The sequence below is a fragment of the Piliocolobus tephrosceles genome, chromosome 2, assembly GCF_002776525.5.
Source record: "Piliocolobus tephrosceles isolate RC106 chromosome 2, ASM277652v3, whole genome shotgun sequence".
Lineage (NCBI taxonomy): Eukaryota > Metazoa > Chordata > Mammalia > Primates > Cercopithecidae > Piliocolobus > Piliocolobus tephrosceles.
Window position 1 is genome coordinate 103,904,739 of NC_045435.1, and position 23,201 is coordinate 103,927,939.

Here is a 23,201-nt window from a genome sequence, read left to right on the forward strand (position 1 = left end):
CCAGAGCTATTTCATCCTCCAAAACTGAAACTCTATTCCCATTAAACAATTCCTTATTTTCCCCTGTCCCTGACTCCAGGTAACCACAAATGTGCATTCTTTTTCTATAAATTTGACTACTTTAGATGCCTCACATAAGTAGAATCATATAGTACTTGTCTTTTTGTGACTGGGTGACTTCACTTAGCGTAATGTCCTCAAAATTCATTCATGTCGATGCATGTGATAGGATTTCGTTCACTTTTATGATTGAATAATATTCCATTATAGGTATGTACCACATTGTGTGTATTCATTTATCCTTTGATGGACATTGAGTTGCTTTCATCTCTTGCCTGTTATGAATAGTGCTTCTATGAACATGAGGGTGCAGATATCACTTTGATACCCTGTTTTTAACTCTTCTGGTATATATCCAGAAGTGGGATTGCTGGATCATATGGTATTTCTGTGTTTCATTTGTTAAGGAACTGCCATACTGTTTTTCATAGTGGCTTCACCATTTTAGTCCTGCCAATAGTGCGCAAGGGTTTCAGTTTCTCCACATCCTTTCGAACACTTGTTATTTTCTGTTTTTGTTTGCTTGTTTTGATGGTAGCCATCCTAATGGGTATGAGGTGATATCTCATTGTAACTTTGATTTTCATTTCTCTGATTATTAGTGATGTTGAGCATTTTTCATATACTTGTTGGCCATTTGCATATCATTTTTGGAGAAATGTCAAGTCCTTTGCCCCTTAAAAAAATTTAGGTTATTTGATATTTTTATTGTTGTTGAGTTGTAGGCATTCTTTACATATTCTGGATATTAACCCCTTGTATATGATTTATAAATACATTTTCCTATTTCATAGATTACCTTTCAATCTGTTGATTGTGTTCATTGATGCACAAAAGTTTTTGAGTTTGATATAGACCCATTTGTCTATCTTTGCTTTTGTTGCCTGTGCTTATGGTGTCATATCCAATAAATTACTGCCAAGTCCATTGTCATAAAGCTTTCCTCTTATGTTTTGTTTTGTTTTCTTTCTTTTTTTTCTTTTCTTTTTTTTTTTTTGAGAAGAGTCTTGCTCTGTTGCCCAGGCTGGAATGCAGTAGTGGTGTGATCTCAGCTCACTGCAACCTCCACCTTCCAGGTTCAGGCGATTCTCCTGCCTCAGCCTCCCAAGCAGCTGGGATTATAGGCTACAGGTGTGTGCCACCACTCCCAGCTAATTTTTGTATTTTTAGTAGAGACAGGGTTTCATCACATTGACCAGGCTGGTCTCGAACTCCTGGCCTCAAATGATCTGCCTGCCTCATCTCTTATGTTTTCTTATAGGAGTTTTATAGTTTTTAGTCTTATTTTTAGGTCTTTGATCCATTTTGAGTTAATTTTTGTATATAGTATAAAGTAAGGAACTAACTTTATCTTTTCTTCTGGATTTTCATTTTTCCTGACACTGATTTGTTGAAAAACCTGTCCTTTCCCTACTCAGTGGTTTTGGCACCCTTGTCAAAGACCGTTTGAACAGATACATGAGAGCTTATTTCTGGTCTTTTTCTAGTCCATTGGTCTATATGTTTATTTTATTTATTTATTTATTTATTTATTTATTTATTTATTTATTTATTTTTGAGACGGAGTCTCGCTCTGTCGCCCGGGCTGGAGTGCAGTGGCTGGATCTCAGCTCACTGCAAGCTCCGCCTCCCGGGTTTACGCCATCCTCCTGCCTCAGCCTCCCGAGTAGCTGGGACTACAGGCGCCCGCCACCTCGCCCGGCTAGTTTTTTGTATTCTTTAGTAGAGACGGGGTTTCACCATGTTAGCCAGGATGGTCTCGATCTCCTGACCTTGTGATTCGCCCGTCTCAGCCTCCCAAAGTGCTTGGATTACAGGCTTGAGCCACTGCGCCCGGCCTATATGTTTATTTTCATGTCAGTACCACACTGTTTTGATTAATATAACTTTGTTGTAGTATGTTTTGAAGTCAGAAATTGTGAGTCTTCCACATTTTGTTTTGTTTTGTTTTTTTGACACAGAGTCTCACTCTGTTGCCCAGGCCAGAGTGCAGTGGTGCGATCTCAGCTCACTGCAACCTCTGCCTCCTGGGGTTCAAGTGATTCTCCTGCCTCAGCCTCCCGAGTAGCTGGGATTACAGGTGTGTGCCATCACTCCTGGCTAATTTTTTTTGTATTTTTAGTAGAGACGGGGTTTCACCATGTTCCAGGCTGGTCTAGTACTCCTGACCTCAGGTGATCCACCAACCTCGGCCTCCCAAAGTGCTGGGATTACAGGTGTGAGCCACTGTGCCCAACCTGTTCTTTTTTTTTTTTTAATTATTTTGGCTATACAGGATCCCTTGATGTTCCGTATGAATTTTAGGATGGATTTTTCTATTCTTATAATAAATGCTATTGGCATATTCATAGAGATTGCATTGAGTCTATAGATTGCTTGGGATAGTATTGACATCTTAACAATACAAAGTCTTCCAGTCTTGAACACAGAATATCTTTCCATGCATTTGTTATCTTAAATTCCTTTTAGCAATGTCTTTTCCTTGGTTAGGTTTATTCCTAGGGTTTTTGTTGTTGTTTATTGAGGCTATTGTAAATTGCTTTCTTAATTTTCTTTTTGGATTGTTCATTGTTAATGTATACAAATGCGAACAATTTTGGTGTGTGGATTTTGTATCTTATAACTTTGCTGAACTTAACAGTTCAAACTGTGTGTGTGTGTGTGTGTGTGTGTGTGGATTATTTAGGGTTTTCTAACATAAGATCATGTCATCTGCAAGTGGAGATAATTTTATTTCTTCCTTTCCAAATTGAATGACTTTATCTGGTTTTCTTGCCTAATTCCTCTGATTAGGACTTCAGTACTGTGTTGAAGAGAAGTGGTGAAAACTGGTATCCTTGTCTTGTTTCTGATCTTAGAGGAAAAGCCTTCTGTCTTTGACCAATGTGTATGATGTGATGGGTTTGTCATATAGCACCTTTATTATCTTGATGTACTTTCCCTCTATTCTTAGCTTGTTGAGTGTTTTAATCATGAAAGGGTGTTGAATCGTGTCAAATGTTTTTTTCTGCATCAGTTGAGGTGATCATGTGCCCAGGTGATCAGGTAGGGCCTCACCGAGACATCTGAATAAGTACCTAAAAAAATGAGGTAGTAAGCCATGCATAGTAGGCTTTGTAGGCAGAGAAAATAGAAACTGTAAGGGTTCTGAGTTGGCAACAAGCCTGGCGTGTTTAAGGAATATCAAGGAGGCTGTCAGGCTGGGGAGGGGGAGGGGGTAAAGAGAACAAGATATGAGGTCAGAGATAACAGGTAGCAAATTGTCATTCTGTTAATGTGGTATATTTTGATGATTGAGTTTTCTGTATTGAACCATTCTTTCATTCCAGGAATAACTTGGTCGTGATGTATAATTTGCTACTGTTTTGTTGAGAATGTTTGCACCAATATTCATCAGGGATATTGGCCTGTATTTTTCTTGTCTTATAGCCTCTTTGGCTTTGTTTGGTATTAGAGTAATGCTGTCTTCACAGAATGAGTTTGGAAGTGTTGCTTTTTCTTCAATTTTTTTGAGAGTTTGAAGATGATTGGTGTTAATTTTTAAATGTTTGGTAGAATTCTCCAGGGAAGTCATCTTGTTCCTGGGCTTTTCTTTGTTGGGAGGTTTTATGCCCATTTAAAAAAATTTTTTTTTTGAGACAGTCTCACGCCAATCACCCAGGCAGGAGTGCAGTGGCGTGATACGGCTCATTGCAGCCTTGACCTCCTAGACTCAAGCAGTCCTCTTGCCTCATTTTTTCGTAGAGACAGGGTCTCACTATGTTGCCAAGGCTGATCTCAAACTCCTCGGCTCAAGTGATCCTCCCACCTCAGTCTCCCAAATTGCTGGGATTACAGGTATGAGCCACCATGCCCAGCCTAATTTGGTTATCTTGTATTGTTGACTTGTAAGAGTTCTTTATATATTCTAGATATTAGACCTTTATCAGGTATGTGACTTACAAATATTTTCTACTAGTCTGTGGATTGTCTTTTTACTTTCTTAATAGTGTCTTATGGCACAAAAGTTTAATTTTTTTCTTTTTTTTTTTGAGACAGAGTCTTGCTCTGTTGCCCAGGCTGGAGTACAGTGGCGTGATCTCAGCCCACTGCAACCTCTGCCTCCCGGGTTCAAGTGATTCTTCTGCCTCAGCCTCCCGAGTAGCTGGGACTACAGGCACGTATCACCACACCCGGCTAATGTTTTTCTTTGTATTTTTAGTAGAGACGGAGTTTCACTGTGTTAGCCAGGATGATCTCAATCTCCTGACCTCATGATCCGCCCACCTTGGCTTCCCGAAGTGCTGGGATTACAGGCGTGAGCCACCATGCCCAGCCACGTTTAATTTTTATTAAGTTCAATTTTATCTATTTTTTTCTCTTATTACTTGCACTTCAGGTATCACACCATTGCCTAATCCAATGTCAGAAGATTTTTACTTATGTGTCTAAGAGTTTTATAGTTTCAGATTATCATTTGGTATTTGATTTGTTTAGGTTAATTTCTGTATAATGCCTGAGGTGGGGGTCCAAATTAATTCTTTTACCTGTGGATATCCAGTTGTCCCTGCACCATTTGTTGACAAGACAGTTCTCTCCCCATTGAATGTTTTGGCACCCTTGCTAAAAATCAGTTGCCTATAAATGTATGGATTTATTTTTGGATTCTCAATTTTATTGTCTATGTCCTTCCTTATGTCAGAACCACAGTCTTGATTACTATAACTTTGTAGTAAAATTTTAGAATCAAGAAGTGTGTCTTCCAACTTTGTTCTTTTTTCAGATTGTTTTGGTTTCTGAGTCTCTTGCACTTCCATATAAATAATAATATCTGCATGTCAATTTTTGCAAAAGAAGCCAGCTGGTTTTTGATAGGGTTTGTGCTGAAATTGTAGATCAGTTTTGGAACCACTCATACATTTTGCCTATGTGTCCATATAATGTTCTTGATTTCTAGTGCCATCGCCTTCATTTGAATTCCTTGATGTTTGCAGTGGCTTTTTATCTCTATGGCTTTTGTCTGCTTCTCTTCCAACCACTTGTTCTCACTCTTGTCAGGATGATTTAGCTAAAAGGCTTAAGATCCTCTGGTAACTCCCCATGGCTTTCAGAAATGATTCACTAACTTATTCAAATAAATGTCTCTTAAGTCCTCAATGTGCCAGGCATTATTCTGGGAATGCAGCAGTGAACGAAACAATAATAGTTACCCTCATGGAGCTTACATTCTAGTGTTGGGGATGTAATCAACAAAGTCAGTCAAGTATACAGTGTGATACGTAGTGCTGCAGAGGGAAAATGAAGCAGGGAAGAGGTAAGGAGATGATGCAATTTTAAAGAGGGTGATCAGGTAGGGCCTCACCGAGACATCTGAATAAGTACCTAAAAAAATGAGGTAGTAAGCCATGCATATATCTGGGAAGGCTTTGTAGGCAGAGAAAAGAGAAACTGTAAGGGCTCTGAGTTGGCAACAAGCCTGGCGTGTTTAAGGAATATCAAGGAGGCTGTCAGGCTGGGGAAGGGGAGGGGGTAAGGAGAACAAGATATGAGGTCAGAGATAACAGGTAGCAAATTGTATATGGCCTTGTAGGCTATTATTAGGGCTGTGGCTTTTACAGTGAGGTGGGAAGTCATTGGAGGGGTAACAAGTCCTGACTAGTTTTAATAAAATTACTTTAGCTGATGTGTTGACAAAAATCGTGTTGTGTCGGGGGGTAGAGTGGAGGTAAGATGAAAGTCGGGGATCAGTTGTGGTAGGCAGCCTCTAAAATGCCCCCAGTGGTCCCTGCCTTCTGGGATTCACACTCTTGTGTAATCTCTTCCCCTTGAGTATGGTCTGGACTTAGTGACTTGCCTCTAATGAGTAGAATATGGCAAAGTGATGAGACATCACTTCTGAGATTAGGTTAGAAATAGCTTCCATCTTGCATGCCCTCTCTTGCTCACTTGGTTGGAAGCCAGCTGCCATTTTGTAAGCTGCCGTTTTGAGAGGTCCGTGAGGGAAGGAACTGAGAGCAGTCTCTGGCCAACAGCCAGTAAGAAACTGGAAGTCCTTAGTACAGCAACCCATAAAGAACTAAATCATACAATCACATTAATGAGCTTGGCTGCAGGTTTAATCTCAGTTGAGCCTTCAGGTGATAGGTGACACTGCGGCTCTGACAGTTTGCCGCCTTGTGAAAGACCTTGAGGCTTTGGTACCCAGATAATCTGCACCCATATCCTGGATCCATAGAAACGGGAATAAAGTCTATTGTTTTATGATGCAAAATTTTGGGGAATTTTTTTATGCAGCAATACAGCATACGTCAGTTAAAGAGTTAATGCAATTATCCTGAGATGATGGTGACTTAGACCAGGGTGATAACCAGGTTGACAAAAACTCTAAATATTAATGTATTTGAAACTCTGGATATATTTTAAAGGTAGGTCTAACTATTTTCTGAGGAAGTAGATATAAATGGGGGGGAGGCGCGGTGGTGGTGGTCATAGTGTTGTAAGAAACATCACAACCAAGTGGGATTTATTTTAAGGATGCAAAGTTGGTTTAACATTCGAAAATCAACCAAGGTAGACTGGGTGTGGTGGCTCATGCCTGTAATCCCAGCACTCTGGGAGGCTAAGGTGGGAGGATTCCTTAAGCTCAGGAGTTGTAGATCAGCCTGGGCAACATAGTGATACTCGTCTCTACAAAAAAATTTAAAAATCTGCTGGGTGTGGTGGTGTGTTCCTGTAATCCTAGCTACTTGGGAGGCTGAAGTGGGAGGACTGCTTGAGGCCAGGAGTTCCAGGCTGCAGTGGAACCGCAAGTGTGCCACTGCACTCCAGCCTAGGCAACAGGGGGTGACTCTGTCTCTTAAACAAAAAACCATAATCAGCCAAGGTAATTCACTGTATTATCAAACTAAAAAAATTAAAACACATCATCTCAGTAAATGGAAAAAAAGCATTTTTCAAAATTCAACACCTATTCATGGTTTTAACCATGCCTATATAACACTGTACCAGAAAGAAAGAAAAAAATTAAACCTTTTAGTTCTCAGATAATGTGACTGTATATGGGAAAATCCAAAGGATTCTATACAAAAGAATAATTTGAATGTGAATATAAAGTGAATATGGCAAGGTTGTAGGTTAACAAAGTTAAAATTAATTTGTCCAGGATCATAGCCTTATTTTTTAATTTTTTTTTTTGTGAGACAGAGTCTCGCTCTGTCACCCAGGTTGGAGTGCAGTGGTGTGATCTTGGCTCACTGCAATCTTTGCCTCCTGGGTTCAAGTGATTCTCCTGCCTCAGCCTCCCGAGTAGCTGGGATTATAGGCGTGCACCGACATGCTCAGCTAATTTTGTGTTTTTAGTAGAGACGGGGTTTCACCATGTTGGCCAGGGTGGTTTTGATCTCTTGACCTTGTGATCTGCCCGCCTCGCCCTCCCAAAGCACTGGGATTACAGGTGTGAGCCACCGCACCCTGCCCCTTATTTCATATTTTATTTCTGTGTTCTAGTAAGGCTAATAGGAAAATAAATTTGAAAATGATTGCCCTTAACATAGCATAAAAAATCATAAAAAATTAGGACGTTAACAAGAGTATTTGCCAGATATCTACACTAAAGACTACCAGACATCGCTGAGAGAAATTAAAGAAGACCTAAATAAATGGATATATCATGTTCATGGATTGGAGGACTCAAGAAGTCTGTTCTTTCCAAATTGATGTATAGATTCAGAAAAATATAAATAAAAACCACATCAGATTTTTTTTTTTTTTTTTAAGAAAAGTCAATTCATTTTAAACAGAGGCACCATACCAATTCAATGGAGAACGAGAATATTGTAAAGAAATGGGGTCAAACCAGATAACCTTGTCAGGGTGGGGGGAGTTGCGGGGAAGGACAATCCTCATTCCTTGCCGCCTTGCATCATACTCAAATGAATTTGAGATATCATCTTTGACCTAAACATAAAAGTTAAGACTAATGCTTTCAGAAGAAAACATGGGAAAATTTCTTCATGACCTTGGGGCTGACAAGAGTTTTTAGAAGTCATGAAAAGCACCTAACTATAAAAGGAAAAAAAAATTGGACTTCATCAAAATAAAATGCTTCTGCTCCCCAGAGTGACAACTAAGAAAATAAACAGGCAAGCCACAAACTGGGGGGAAAATGCTAGCAATACATACATAAGACAAAGGACTTACATCCTTACCTTAAAGATTCCTACCATTCAGTAACAAGAAAAGTAGCCTAATGAAAAAATGGCCAGACTTGAACAGACATTTTGAAAAAATCGTAAATCACCAGTGAGCATATGAAGAGGATTAAACATCATCATGCAAATAACCACACTGAGATACTTTATTAGAATGGCTAAAATTAAAAAGACATCACCAAATGGCAACTGGAACTCTCATAGTTGCTGGTGGGAGTGTAAAATAGTACATATAGCCACTGTGGAAAACTTTTTGACAGTTTCTTATAAACCTACCCTATGACCCTGCAATTCTACTCCTAGTTATTTCACAAAAGAAGTGAAAACATAAGTCCACAAAGAATGTTCATAATAACTTTATTTAACAATAGCCCCAAACTGTAAAAAAACACATGTCCATAAAGAGGAAAAAGGACAAATTGTGGTACATTCATGCAATGAAACATTACTGAGTAGCAGAAAGAAAACCATGGGTCCTGGCACAACATAGATGAGTCTCTCAGACACGCTGAGCAACAACGCCAGACACAAAAGTGACACACTTGTATTGTCATTTACATAAAATTCAAGATTAGGCAAAACTAATCTATGACAACAGGAATCAGAAAATGGTTGCTGGGACAGGACCAAGAGGGGAATAAATTCATTGCAAAAGGCACAAGGGAACCTTGAGGAATGACTGAAGGATTTTTAACCTGGTTTGGGGTAAGGGTTACATGGGTGTAGAGATTTATCAAAAGTGAGTAACTATAATCCTAAAATCTATACATTTTACTGTGTACAAATTATATCTGAATACAAACCATTTTAACTTAAATTAGTATTTAAAAATTTGATTTATCACAGGGCTCGGGCTGTTCATAGAGAGGTGTGGTGACTTATCTCCACTTACAATAGGCTTTCCTTTGAGTCAGTTAGCTCTTCAATATAAAACTTGAATTTTTGAATTCACTAATTTTCCAGTGAAATGCTTCTTTTTTTTGTCCTAAATTTCTTGTTCATTATTCATCATGTTCTACTTGTATATTAGAAGTTAAAGACAGTAGTCATCCTAAAAATAGTCCAAACACTCCTTTTTAAATAGAAAAACAGATGCCTAAACTGATTGATTTGTCTAGGATCATATTATTACATCTCAAAAATACATTACATTACATAAATCATGCATTGTCATCCTTTGCAAATACTAACAGCTGGGCAAAGACAACAGCTTAACTTTTTAAGCAGATGTAGATTAGACAATTATATCTGTTCTAACTGGCAACCGAGGAAGCAGTGAAAATAACTGGGTGTCAGGAAACGGGAATATTTTATAGGGAAGTATACATTCTATCATCAGTTATATTTTTTTAAAAAGCACATATTTTCTATGAACCAGGGCATTTCCAAATTCACAAGTGCTCTTGGCTGGCTTTTCAGGAATGATGCAATTTCTAGTCTAGTTGAGGTATGCTGGTCTTTACAGCTGGCGCATTCTTATCAGAGTCTTTTCCAAGAGTTGTACTGATGATCTATAAAAGCTGGGTAAGAACTACATTTTAAAAAACTGCAGTCAGTGAAAGGCATAAATGATATCCCTGTCCTCCAATGAAGGGTAAATACAGTAAAATTTAACTTGAAACAAGTTTGGCAGTGAAGGTTGTGATAACAGAGAGAGGCTTAAAATGCTTAAATAAAAGAACACTTTTAATTATATAGGAAAATTTTTATTTGATAAATATAACTTCATAAACTTTAAAAAATTACTGAGAGCTGTACAATAATATACTACATTTACTGACAATGCAGAGAATTTTTAAAGGATTACATTAGACAGCCACAGTGTCTCAGGTCCAAAATTTTAAACTAAAAGTATTGCTACAATATTTCCAGATACTCATTCTTCATAAAAATCTAACAATTACCATTATTACAAATGTATCATTAGTTATGATCTATTTTTTGTAGGAACAACATTCAAGTTATTTCACATAAAACAGCACTTTAATAATGTTTTACTTATATGAAAATAGGTAACTCCTAGAAATAGAATGTAAGTGGGGACCAAAATCAATAAAACATGTTTTACAGAACTCTTTGGTGTGCTATTTTTATTAATACCTGCCCAATATCATACCCCAAACCGATCTTTACAGGAAAAACACCAACATGGAAGATTCTCCCTTTTCCTACAGCCTTCACGAGATTTTCAGAGTAGCATATTTTAAAAACTTTTGGCTCTTAACTGTCAATTTTCTAGTGGCCTTGACTCCTGCTTCTCAGGAGTCTCCAGCTCTCAGGTAAGTTCAATCTCACAATCTTCTGCGGCAGAAACGGCCTCAGTCCTGGCACTAACCATAGGGCAGAATGTAAGTGTTCCCTAAGGCTGATTTGCCTCTGTGTAGTCTCCTGTTCAGGACACTGCCAGGGCGGGGCTCAGCTTTGGAAGCCTTTGTATATCATGAACTTTAGACCCAAGAAAGAGGATGGTTAGAAAATTCAGACCATAGATTCTCCCCTTTTCTCAACTCAACAGCAGGTCTGCGTAGCTGTAGTTCTCCCTGGCCCGTACTTTGCTCCGCCCAGGGTGAGCCTATGCCTGCTAAAGCTGAGGCAGGGTGCTGAGTCACTTAAAGCCTTAGCTGAGGGGCAATTTTGGAAACTGACTTGGTGCTTGCCACTATCTTCAGGCTTACAGCCCTCAGACGAGGCAAAGGAAGGCAAAGGGAGGCAAATCAATTTGAGACCACTGATTAACTAGCAATAACATATTCAGCATTTTGCTCTGCTTTTGGCAGATAAGGGTTATTTATCAACATCATACTTTCCAAAGAATTTTAAAGAACTATGCAAAAGGGACACTTTCCTTGTGATTACTGGTTACGTAGTAAGAGTTTTACAAGATGAATATAGCACTAGAAAACCACTGAAAGCTTGTAGACTGCATTGTTCCTTTCTTAAATAGAAAACTTTTCTTAAAATCAAGATAATTTTGCTTTAAAAACAGAGTGGATTTGGAGTAACAGTTTAGGATGAGCACACTAGTGGATGCCATTTACTTTTTTTTTTTTTTTTTTAAATAAAGTTCTCTTAACTAACTTCAAATGGTGAGTACAGAAAATTACATCAATCACACTTTAAGCACCATTCTAGGCGAGCTGACCTCCTGTCTTGCTGCAGTTGGTCATAGGCTACTTTATGACTTTGGAGGCTTTGTCTAGTGTCAGTACTCAGTTTATTTGATGGCAAATAAACACTGTCATGTAAATGTAATGCAGGCCTATTGAATGTCATTTTGTCATATGTATGTTTTATAAGAGACTTTATAAGCAAATTTCCATATCCTCCACTAAAGTACTCTACTGAGTATATCTGCAGTATTCCTTTTCTGGAACATGAATTAGTGAATGCAGACACTGTACGGTGTATTATTCTTTTAAAGTATTTCCAGAATAACAGATCTTCCTAAATCCAGCTATGGAATATCTTAAGTTAAAGAAGGACTATTTTTGAAAATTAATATTTAGCTTAATAACTTAATATCCTTACATCACTGGAACAGACAAATGTTACATTAGCAAGAAAACAGTTCACAAGCAAACAAAGATAAAGTCTTAATTTTTGTCTCAACCATTCTTTCCCCTGCCAGCCCAACTCTAGAAGCCTTATATTCATGAAATGGGAGGGCGGCTTAGGGCTGCACAATAAATCTCCATAAAAGAATGACATTTTCAAGGGAAAACTTGGTAAAACCGCATTTAACCATTTTCTTAATATGTATACAATCATTATTTGCTTAGAGCTGGGTAATAATTCTTAAGCTAATAATCACTTCTAAATCTTAAGACAACATCTCAGCAAAACAAAAACAAATGACAATACAGAACTACTTGATAAATTCAGGATGTAAGTTAGGTTTTGAAGTGCAATGACTTAATTACAGTAACATCTACCCAATTAATCATTCTTAGCATTGTAATTTATTGCTAACGTTACCTGATACAAGTTTAGCATTTTAGACTTTAACAATTTACATTCCATAGCCACACCTGAAAATACGCCTTGCACTGGGACACTGGCAGAACCCACTGTATTGTGGTAGTGTGCTATAACTTAGATAACATAACCTGAAAATAAGATTATTAACTGAAACCCTTTATTCTAAAATCTAGCTTACAAGGGGAAGAGCAATTCTAAGTTGGCCGCAGAAAGAGGCTCTTCTCTTTTTATTGATTTAATTACCCATACTATTCTGATTTGTATAATTAAACATATTTGCAATATTTAAATACTGTCCAAACTTTTTATTGATATAGTAAAACTTTACAACGATGCTATGAAATACTATACACAGAGCCTTCGGGTAAAGAGAAAAAAAGCAAATTTAAATGTGTTAACCAGATTAAAGCATGCAAAAGATCCAATGATAAAGACATTAATAATATGTTAACGGTATCTAATTTACCCACTATAGGGTCTTCATACTGTGTCACAAAAATATTAGTAAACATCAATTTGAAGTTCAGTGAACAGACCTGATTCCTGGTTTGTATATTTGATACACCCTTGCATTTATATGGCTAACTTTACAGGCTGTGTTACAGTACAGTTAGAGGAATTGGTATCCATACTGCAGTAAATAATGGTTGGAAATGATTCTCCTAATTTGCTCTGTGAACTCAGAATGCACTAATGAATTAACAACACAGGTCACTGAGGGACCAAAATTCCTCAGTATTCACATTGACTTTTCCCATGAAAAGTTTCAATATAACTCTAATAAAAAAATAGAGTCTCAAGGCAAACTTTCAGCATAATTTACAGAAGCAGATTTAAATAGAAGAGTCAATAATAAAGCTAATACTAAAAAATACACGTTACTAAGATTTATCTCTTTTTTCTACATTTATATTAAAATATAATGGCCTCAGCAACAGACTGAAATGCCATTAGGAGTCCCATAAGCACAAGGGACAAACCAGACAAAGAGATGAAAAATGTCTCTTTATTCTCCAATTTTAACATGTTCAGATTCAAATTAAGGGTGTTAGGAGGGGCTTGTATTAATGCTTTCTGTTTGTCTGCCATTGTAACTCAGAGTGGGTGTGAACTGTTACAAAGATTTCGGAAATTAATTTCAGAGCTAGTGTGGCCATTAACAGGGTGATCACACTGAATTTTAGGGAAGGAGGTGAAATGGCTCCCACAAAGCACTACAGCCCCTTTAACAAGTAGATGAGTCCATTGTGGAGAGAGTCAAGATGCTCCTGTCGTTGGTATAGAAAGGATCCGATGCACTCCATGATCTAAAGTAACAATAAGAGAAAAGTTTGGCTCACCAGGACCTATGTTTTAATTGAGAAAAAAATTTACTCTAAAACTTAGGACCCAAATGCAATCACTGATTGATTCATTTAAATGCTAAAGAGAGGTTCTTCATACTAGTATTGAATGCCCAAACTTTCTATTTATATTATATAAAAACTTGGGAAAAATAATGCTCTAGTCATTATATAAAAATATTAGCCAAAATTCAAACATTCATTAGCATTAAAACAGTTTCTATATGTAGTAAAGCATGAGATGCTTTTTAAAGTCTTAACAATTCAATAAGAAGTATGTTATTAAGAGTTATGCACATTCAGTTTTACTGAAAAGTTCAGTTTACAAAAGCAAACCCAAATCCCACTTACCAAAGGCTTTGGAATGAAACAGTAGTATGTTCCTATTATTGATCATTTCATTTCAGCTATAAATCCTATTCTAAAGACTTCAGCATAATTAGCTTGAATGTAGTGAATGATGTATTCAAAAGGCATCAAAGACACCTGTAGGTCACTAGTGTTTTCACTTAACTAAGAACAAACAATCCTCTACTGGTCTGGAAAAGTTAACTGGTGTCTGAATGATAAGGCCCTAAAGCAATTCATTACATAATACTTTATGTGCAGCTGTAAACTTAAATTAGCTTGAATTAATTTAAGCTAAAATAACTCAAGACCAAAAGTAGCCTGCCATGCTTAAAACAGACTAACCTACTTCAAGGACAATATTAGGACTGCCAAGTGAAAGGCTGCTTTTCTTACGAGACTAAACACATTTAACAATAAATACATTTTATGTAACTTTTTCCAGGGTTCCCACCTTCCCTAAACAGAGATGTTACAGGAAGAGACGGGCATTAAAAATGGCCCCAATTCACCTTTGTCAAATATTTTCTTTTTCCCAGAGATGCTAAGTTTGTATGTAGCTCAACTTTAATTCGACTAGTTTCTAGAAAAGCTGGAACAGTATCTGCCTTAGGTTAGGGAAGGACTAGTTCACTACTGTCTGCCTAGCATCTAGAACTGTGTCTGACATATATTAGGCACCCAGTGTTTGTAGAATAAATGAATAAAACGAGAAGATGAAAATTTCTTTAACAGTAAGTATTTACGGGGGAAAAGTATGCTTTTAACTATAACTTTTAACTGTAACATCTATAAATATCCCAGTTATCTGGAGTCAGATGTTCAATTCCAAACTGCCATACTTTATATTAGTTTTTCTTTTTTCCACATTGCTTACACCCAAGAATCTTATTAGATAACGTCTCCTTCATTTTTAATTTTTTTTTCAAAGCACACATTGTGCATTCATATGTTAAATATAATTTTTGACAGAACATTAAACACTTGAACTATGTACTACTTACTTTCTATTTAGAAGATAGTTTTGATTAGGATAAAGTAACTTAACTGTTAGTAATATACGAACAGAAAATATTTTATTGCTAAAATCCAGCTCTTTAGGGTGCAACATGGCATATCCTTCATATAGCACCATGATGCTCCCTTTGAAACTAAGCTTGCAATATGGGATACTTCACTGACAACACCAATTAATAAAATGTAAGTCGATTTTTGTGCTGGATGGTAAAAATGTAATCACCAAAGAAATCTGTCATATAAAAAACACTGGTGGTATTTCTCAAGCGATGCCCATTACTCTTGAGTTTAATATGTTAATGGAACACACAGCCAAGGGCTTCCACATCTCGTGACGGCAGCCTCAGCCTTGCCTGCCTCTTAGACATGAAATAGAAATGGAGAATAGATGCTGCTCTAAAGTCACAATGGAAATGCCCAACACATTTCACAAATACAATTATATGTAAAAAACAAAACCAGAACTCTATGTATCAAAATGACTTTGAAAGTTTAAATATAATGTTAATGTATCTACGGCAATTTTCACATAGCCCTTGAAAAGCACCAGGTAGCTTGGTGTTATTATATGACTTATCCCCTAGAAAAGAATCAACAGGTCTGAAAAGACTTTCTAGATTATTCACATGAGAAAAAAGCTAAGAAAATAATAGTAACCAATAATATAACCTGTGATGTTGGAGAAAACTGGAAAGGGCATTTATAGTCTGTCAAATATGATATTAATTACTAAGTTAAACATTTTATTAGGAGAATAAAAAATTCAGAAAAAAAGAATGTGGCACAACTTTAAGTGAAAAGAAGTATAGATGATAATAGCTACATGTCAAAGTAAATTCAATAACTCCTGGGGCAGGTTCCAAAGAGGTAATGCCGCATCAAAATGGCTACGTAAAGAATAAAGGGGGTATATTACCTACATAATTGATATCAAGAAAATTGACATATATATATATATATATATATATATATCAGAAAAAATTTGGGGCTCATTTAAAATTAATTCTAGTTTAAAAAAATCATTAACAAAACCATATATTGTCATTAAAGAGAAATTTTCATTGAAACAGAAGTTGAAAAAATTCTGTAGAGGTTCTATTGTATCTTAGTCTAACTCCTATCTTCATTCTGTGCAATGAAGCTGTGTTATCAGGTAAAATAATATTATAAATCAAGCTCTTTTAGAACTTCCTTTGGGAAACTTGCTGTCCTAGGTACATGACAGAGCCGCATTTTATAATACAATTATGTGAATCATAACAAAGTCCCAGAGTTTAAGTGCTCATCCTTCTACATGAAATGAAATTACTACAAAATGATATCACAGCATTATGGAAATATTTCAGATCACATGTTATAATCAAGTCAGAATAAATGGGGATTGAAACCACAGACATATGTTAACATAAGAATGCTATTTATAAATTCAATCGTAACATAAAGGCATGGCTAAGCTAAAGCTAAAGTGAGGAACTAATAAGTTCACCAGTAAAAGTTACCTGAATTTTATAACAGATGAATGATATCATACTCATTTTTTTTTAAAACACAAAGCTAACCAAATAATAAAAATCCCTTTTCCAGTAGATAGGAGTAGTGCCTTCTTCATTCTTTATAACCTGTTCCTGGGGTAATTTCCAACCTTTTCCAAGCCCTGACACATGTAGAAAGTGCTAATATTCATGTAGCACATTTGGGACAATGGGAACCAACATCTCTCCCTGCCCGTTTGTACCCTCCATGCATACTGTGTACTGCTGTACTGATTTTGAGAATATGGTATCATTCACCTAAAGAACACCAAGGGTGGAAAAAGCGCTTTCTACCCCCTAACATCCCCTAAATAGTGATATAACTCTTGGAGACATGTATGAATAAATAAATAAATTGCACGTTTCAATGAATTTTAAATGGTATTTACCAAAAGGTGGTATTTTGTTGTTGTTGTTATGGTGCACAACAGCAGGCATGGTGATAAATCTCATTCAAGAAACAGATTTAGAAGGGGACAAAAATGCTAAGATTCTTTTACTCCATAATTTAAAGAGCCTGTTCTAACTCATACACTTTTAATTAGACAATAACTACCAAGCAAAAGAAACTTAAAAATCACGACTCATTTCAAAACTTCATTACAGACATAAGAAGATGTAGGGGAGCAGAAATACAGCCTTTTGTGTTCATAAATACCTCAAAGCCTCAAATAATCAACTGGAAAATATATATACAGAGTAAGAAAAGGAAAGCCTTTGACTTCACTGTTATGTTGAGATTATTTTGTAAAGACAAAAAGCAAAAAAAAAAATTAAAAAAATAAAAAGGAAATAGTATATGTATAATTTAAAAAAGAAAGTTATACAAACCATGAAAGAGTACCATATACACACTCCTACTCAGCACATTTTAGAAAGACTATGAGACAAAATGTTTTGTTCATTAGATGAAGTCTCTTCAAAGGTGCTTTCTCTTCCTTTGTGAGTGAAAAAGCCCTTACCCCAAAGCCACAAAGTGAATTCTACCACCAAGGAATGCTAATAAATAGCAGACTTCCTGCTTCAGTTGGTAAAACCAGCTGCTGATTTATTAGGTATCTAGAGCTGCAGGTTCATCCTGTTCCAGATAGGATACTCATTTGCAGCAAAGGCTACTTAGAGATATTTCACACCTGCTGATGTGGGTCGGACTACATCTTCCTATAACTCGTTCCAGCATTCTTCCAACAGATGTGCACGCTGCTTCTCCTTCCGGGAAACAGCACATGGAGTCCAAGCACTTGATACCTGCATTTGTTTCAGTAAGCTGCAGAGGCGAAGCAGAAAACATTAGTTATTTAAAGAGCTGGACTTCTAAAAAGCATTAGAAAATTACAACAAGCACTTTCAAATCAAAGGTAATATATATAAACTTACATGTTTTTCTATAATATGGGAAACATATGAAAGGCTTTAATTTACTAGAGTATAACCATCCAAAATTATTTTAAAACCTTGTATCCTAAATTAGAGGTCTAGTAAAATAATTACATAAATTAAGAAGCTGGATTTTATTTAAATCTACTTTTAATGTTTTATTTTAATCATTTATTACGGTCAAAATAATTTCCATCAACCACTCAGGAATGTAATGAATTCCAATTCTGTATGGAGTTTTTCTTTAGGTAAAATGCTCCTGCAATTTCAATGAAAAATGTCTAACAACTGAGATAAGTGGAGTATGAACTATCTTCAAGACTGGGAAATAACAACCAGGCAGGGCCTCGCCCCAATCTTCAATAACAACAACAATGGCAGCAAACACTTTATGTATGCTTTACTATGTGCCAGGTTCTAAGCACTCTACAGAGAGCCACTCCATACTTATCTTTGAAAAAAGCATCATTTATCATAAATTGCTAAAAACTTTTAAGTGGCAATCATCCCATCATCAGCTCATCCTGCTTTTTAATAGTTAGCTGACAGCACATAGATTACAATTTATTAAACAAGTGAATAAGTAGTACTATCAAGATTTGAAACTGAATTACTTTCTGAAAATATGCAAGATTTATGTTGATTCAGGCATAAATAGCCCAGCAAGATAATTTTATTCCACACTACTAACAATTTTAACTGAGCAAAAATGAGGGGGAAAGATGGTATGACCACGTAAATTGATGAATCCCAACCCTGGCTTTGTTTGTCAAGGATGCTCCGAAATTTTTCAAGGGCTGTTGTTTTAAAAAAAAACACCTTATTTCAATTCACTGTCTTTTACATATATAACATCCTGCATAACACATCTTTTGAGGATAGAAGAGAATAAATACAGGGTTACACTTCCACGAAGGTTGGGATGTCACCACGTGCTGGATGCAGGCATTGGCAACAGAGGATGTTTGTGGAGATGCTCACAATGAACAGAAGAGACGGACGTGGTGGAACAGAAACCTGGCATTCTGAACGTAAGCAACTGCTGATGTCCTGCAAGATGCATGCTCAGAAGATTCGACACCACCCAGTGTGAAACAACGTGGTTCTTATCTGGCAACTGTCTGATGACAGTGCCCTAGGATCAGCTAAGCACTGAGAAAAAGCTAAACTTTACTTGTTCTTTCATTACAATACTCTTGGTTTAGAATTGTGTAGGGCACTGTTTCTTAAACTGTTTTGTGAGCTATTCACATACATTTCATGAAAAAAAAAAAAAGGCTGTGTTCAATTAAATTTGGGAAACACTAATTTAACAACGTTCTAAACAGACTTTTAAAGTAGAGGACTGTCAAGTCAGGATACATGGTCATCTCCATGGGGGAAGCCTGAGATATTGTAATTCTCCCACTCATTTTCTTAGTGGGAGAAACCATACACTTCCACCCCCCCAACCAGGAAAAACTAAGCAACAACAGGAGGATCATTCATATTCAGAGGAATAGTTTAGGAAATGCTGGTTTAGGTAACAGGATTTCATGAGTTTTCCAATGTCCTCTTTGGGTCACTGGACTCCAGTGTCCCCAGTCTCAAATCTACCCCTTGTAGCAACCCAGACTCCAGGGCTCCTACATGCTCAAAGGATTAAGCCCCACACCCCATGAAGCCTTGAAGGCCTTTTACAGCCTGACCCCAGGCTGCCTTTCCTGCTCTGCTTCCCAATGCTCTGGTGCAGTATCCACTCCAGCCAACCAGGCAGTGTTCCCTGCCCGTGGGCATGTGTCGGGGCCTGCCATCAATCACGGTCAGAATGCTGACCCCTACACCAGGGTTCAGCTTAAACCCCACCGTCTCCATCGAACTTTCCTCACCTCTCCAACTATGAGTCATCTCTTTTTCTGATTCTATTACGCTGCTTATTTGTATCACTTAATTGGCACAAGCACTTAAACTTCTATTCATTGAGCAAGGTACTGAGCCAGTTTCCACAGGGGATAGTAACCCTGTGCTCAATCAGGTGAGCTAAAAGTAAGGAAGAAGGTGGGAGAGAGGACAAGTCAGGAAGACATATCAACAGCAGTTACATTAGTGGAGTGCTCACCACGTATGCCCCAGTGACTATGTAAGATGCTTCTCACGGATTGTCTCACTGAAAACTTAAATAGCCCTTAGGAATAGGCATCATGATCACCCCCAGTTTAAAGAGGAGGAAACAGTTAAGAATTTGTTCAAGGTCACCCACTTAATCTGGGGCTTGAATCTTGGTTTCTTTGCTTTCAGAGCCCAAAACCCTTTACCACGTCACTATTCTGCCTTATGATTGTAAGAGGCAGACTACTCAGAAAATAGGAGGGAAAGCTCAAACCCAGCTGCTGTTAGTGGTACTGGTGGGAGGGCATGAAGATTTGATGAAAAAGGTGGCATTTAAAATACATCTTAAAGGACTTGGGGGGCATTTCAATACAGCAGGAGATGGTGGAGAAGAGATATTCTAGGCTGAGGGAGGAGAAAGAGTAGCTATGCGTGGGCAGCAGTGTGGTATGTATTCAGCATAAGCTTAGCCTAAGTGTAAGGGAGTGGTACTGTCCCCTTGCAAAAAGACCAATTGTGACTCAAAGTGTGGTCCATGGATCAATGCTGATCCATAAACACTATTACCGGTCCATGAAGAAAAAAGCATTTCTAATCTGTGAGAATAAGGGCTTAGAAATTTTTACAGTTGGACAAAGTATGTTTACAACTGTTAAATTCAATAATTTAAAAATTGGGGCTTATTTTATATATCTTTTAGATTTCATTTTCCTGTAATTCATTTTTATTGTATTTGTAAAAGCATTGGCTCAAGATAAACTGGAAATTAAAACAAAACAAGAAAATAACAAACTGGTCCTTTACCACATTTACTTGGGGAGAACTAAACCAGAAACTTCAAAAGAGCAAGGATCTTGTCTGACACTTTTTAGTTTAACAACATGTGCTGTGCTCAAAGCTGGTGCTCAACCAAACTGAGGAGAAATTCATCGAGATGACACCCAGAAGGTAGCCAGCACTTGAGTATCCATATATACACAAGCCACGGCCTTGGTCTGGATCTGACCTTACGTAATCATCTTGCTTTGCATTCATCACCTTTCACTTTATTTTTATTATTTTGAGAGACAGGGTCTTGCTCTGTCATCCAGGCTGCAGTGCAGTAGCACAACCGATCATAGCTCACTGCAGTCTCAACCTCCTGGGCTCAAGCAATCCTTCCATCTCAGCCTCCTGGGTGGCTACTACAGGTGTGCGTCATCATGTCAGGCTAATTTTCAATTTTAGTAGAGACAGGGTCTTACTATACTGCCCAGGCTGGTCTCAAACTCCTGGCCTCCAGTGGTCCTCCCACTTCAGCCCCTCAAAGTGCTGGCATTACAGGTGTGAACTAAGCCTGGCCATCCTTCGCTTTAAAACTGAAGGACAGTTATTAAAATATAGACATCCCAACAGAGAAGGTAAACATCTTGAAATGTCAAAAATTTTAAGAAATGACTTCTTCGGATCACTTTTTGAACTTATATATGTGTATATATAGTTTGTATGTATATGTTTCCTTTTTTCTCTAAAGAAAAAAATAAAAGAACTCAGCTGCCTGTTTTTTTTTTTTTTTTTTTTTTTTGAGACCGAGTCTCACTCTGTTGCCCAGGCTGGAGTGCAGTGGTGCGATCTCAGTTCACTGCAACCTCCGCCTCCTGGGTTCAAGCAATTCTCATGCCTCAGCCTCCTGAGTAGCTGGGACTACAGGCGCCCGCCACCATGCCCAGCTAATTTTTTGTATTTCAGTAGAGATGAGGTTTCACCATGTTGTCCAGGCTGGTCTCAATCTTCTGAGCTCAGACAATCCGCCCACCTCAGCCTCCCAAAGTGCTAGGATTACAAGCATGAGCCACTGTGGCCAGCCTCAGCTGCTGTTAAAATGCTGAATGTTGGCTGTGTTTCTGTAAAGCTATCTATAGAAAATGCTATACTGTTCTCTAGCAAACCTCTAAGCTCTACTATTTTCCCATATATATATATCTTTGATCTCAATATTCAGGAACTGAGAGCTCGGCCAGAGTACCTGTACAGCCATAGTTGCCAGTATAATTGGGCGAGGGAGAATGGAGTTGACCATTTAGAGCTCATTTCATTCAAAGTAAGGAGAGGAAATCATTACATTTTTGGGGAGACTACTTATAAATAATAGAAAAGAAAAAAAAGCATAGTAATGGGAGTGAGACCCTACCTGGTGGTATCAAGAGGTAACTTTTCATTTACTAGAAGTTGTGATTGGTAAGCCTCACTTTCCACCACACTTGCTCCCAGGAATGACCACATAATTTAGTGCTAGAAAGGCTGTCAAGCAAAACAACTATGCCTATTCGACATGACTATGCACAGATAACAAAAATGCTCATCTTCACTTTTAAATAAATTCTGGTTCACTGCTTTTATTTCCATTATTTTCATGTCAATGACAATAAACAGATATTTCTTATTGCTTATACAAAATATTTTCCTGAAACCTTACAACCTTCCTTAAATCTTATAAATTTTAGAAAAATATCTTACATTTCTAACATTTTTTAGTCACACCTATGACATTCTATCAAATCAAATAAAGGTTTTTGTTTTTTTGAAGTTTAGATAACTGTCAAACAATTAACCATGCTAGGTCTTTTGCCCTGAAAGGTGTTTTATATAATATATAATCAAAGTGAGCACCTTGCATGGCCTTAAAGGAGTTATTTGGAAAGAAGCTTTCAACTCTAATTATAAAAACAAAATGAAAAAAGAGGAGGTTTCTGTTTAAGGAAATGTTTTTCTTTTTAATATAAAATCAGGTCATCAAATATTACATTTTCAAATCTGATTAAGAATCATAAAATCTCTAAAACAAGTAATAAGCTTCATCTCATAATTCAGAATTGTGATGGAGATAGCCATGAAGTGATGAAATCTGGGTAACTGATATATCTTACTCAAGGCCTGTTTCTCCAAAACATTCTTCAAGCTCATATTCACTCTTCTAAACTCCCTTTCCTCTCTCCTTCCCTCTAAGTAAAATAAACAACTTAGAAAGATGGTTATAAAATACTTCCATACTGTCTTTTAAGAATTTCTTAAGAGAAGGAGATTTCTGTATGTATTACCTAAATTTAAGTATGAAAATAAGAATATTGGGCCGGGCACAGTGGCTCACATCTGTAATCCCAGAACTATGGGAGGCAAGGAAGGTGAATCATTTGAGGCCAGGAGTTCGAGACCAGCCTGGCCAACAAGGTGAAACCCTGTCTCTACTAAATATACAAAAATTAGCTGCATGTGTAGTCCCAGCTAGTCTG

General features: G+C 37.2%; 1 protein-coding gene across 3 annotated transcripts in view; it reads right to left on the reverse strand.

The window, feature by feature from the left end:
• Window positions 1-8,589: 8,589 nt before the first annotated feature.
• The window catches only part of ATP11B (ATPase phospholipid transporting 11B (putative)), a 143,491-nt gene continuing 128,879 nt past the window's right edge, over window positions 8,590-23,201 (reverse strand). For 2 of the 3 annotated variants that reach the window (XM_023187473.1, XM_023187475.1), the window contains exons 29-30: window positions 17,601-17,734; window positions 9,934-13,534 (exon numbers count right to left, since the gene is read on the reverse strand). In XM_023187473.1, the coding sequence (XP_023043241.1) occupies window positions 13,453-13,534; window positions 17,601-17,734 (216 nt within the window). In that variant the 3' untranslated portion in view covers window positions 9,934-13,452. Of the gene's footprint in view, window positions 9,781-9,933; window positions 13,535-17,600; window positions 17,735-23,201 lie in introns of those variants that run through there. The other variant, XM_023187474.1, reaches the window with a different exon arrangement.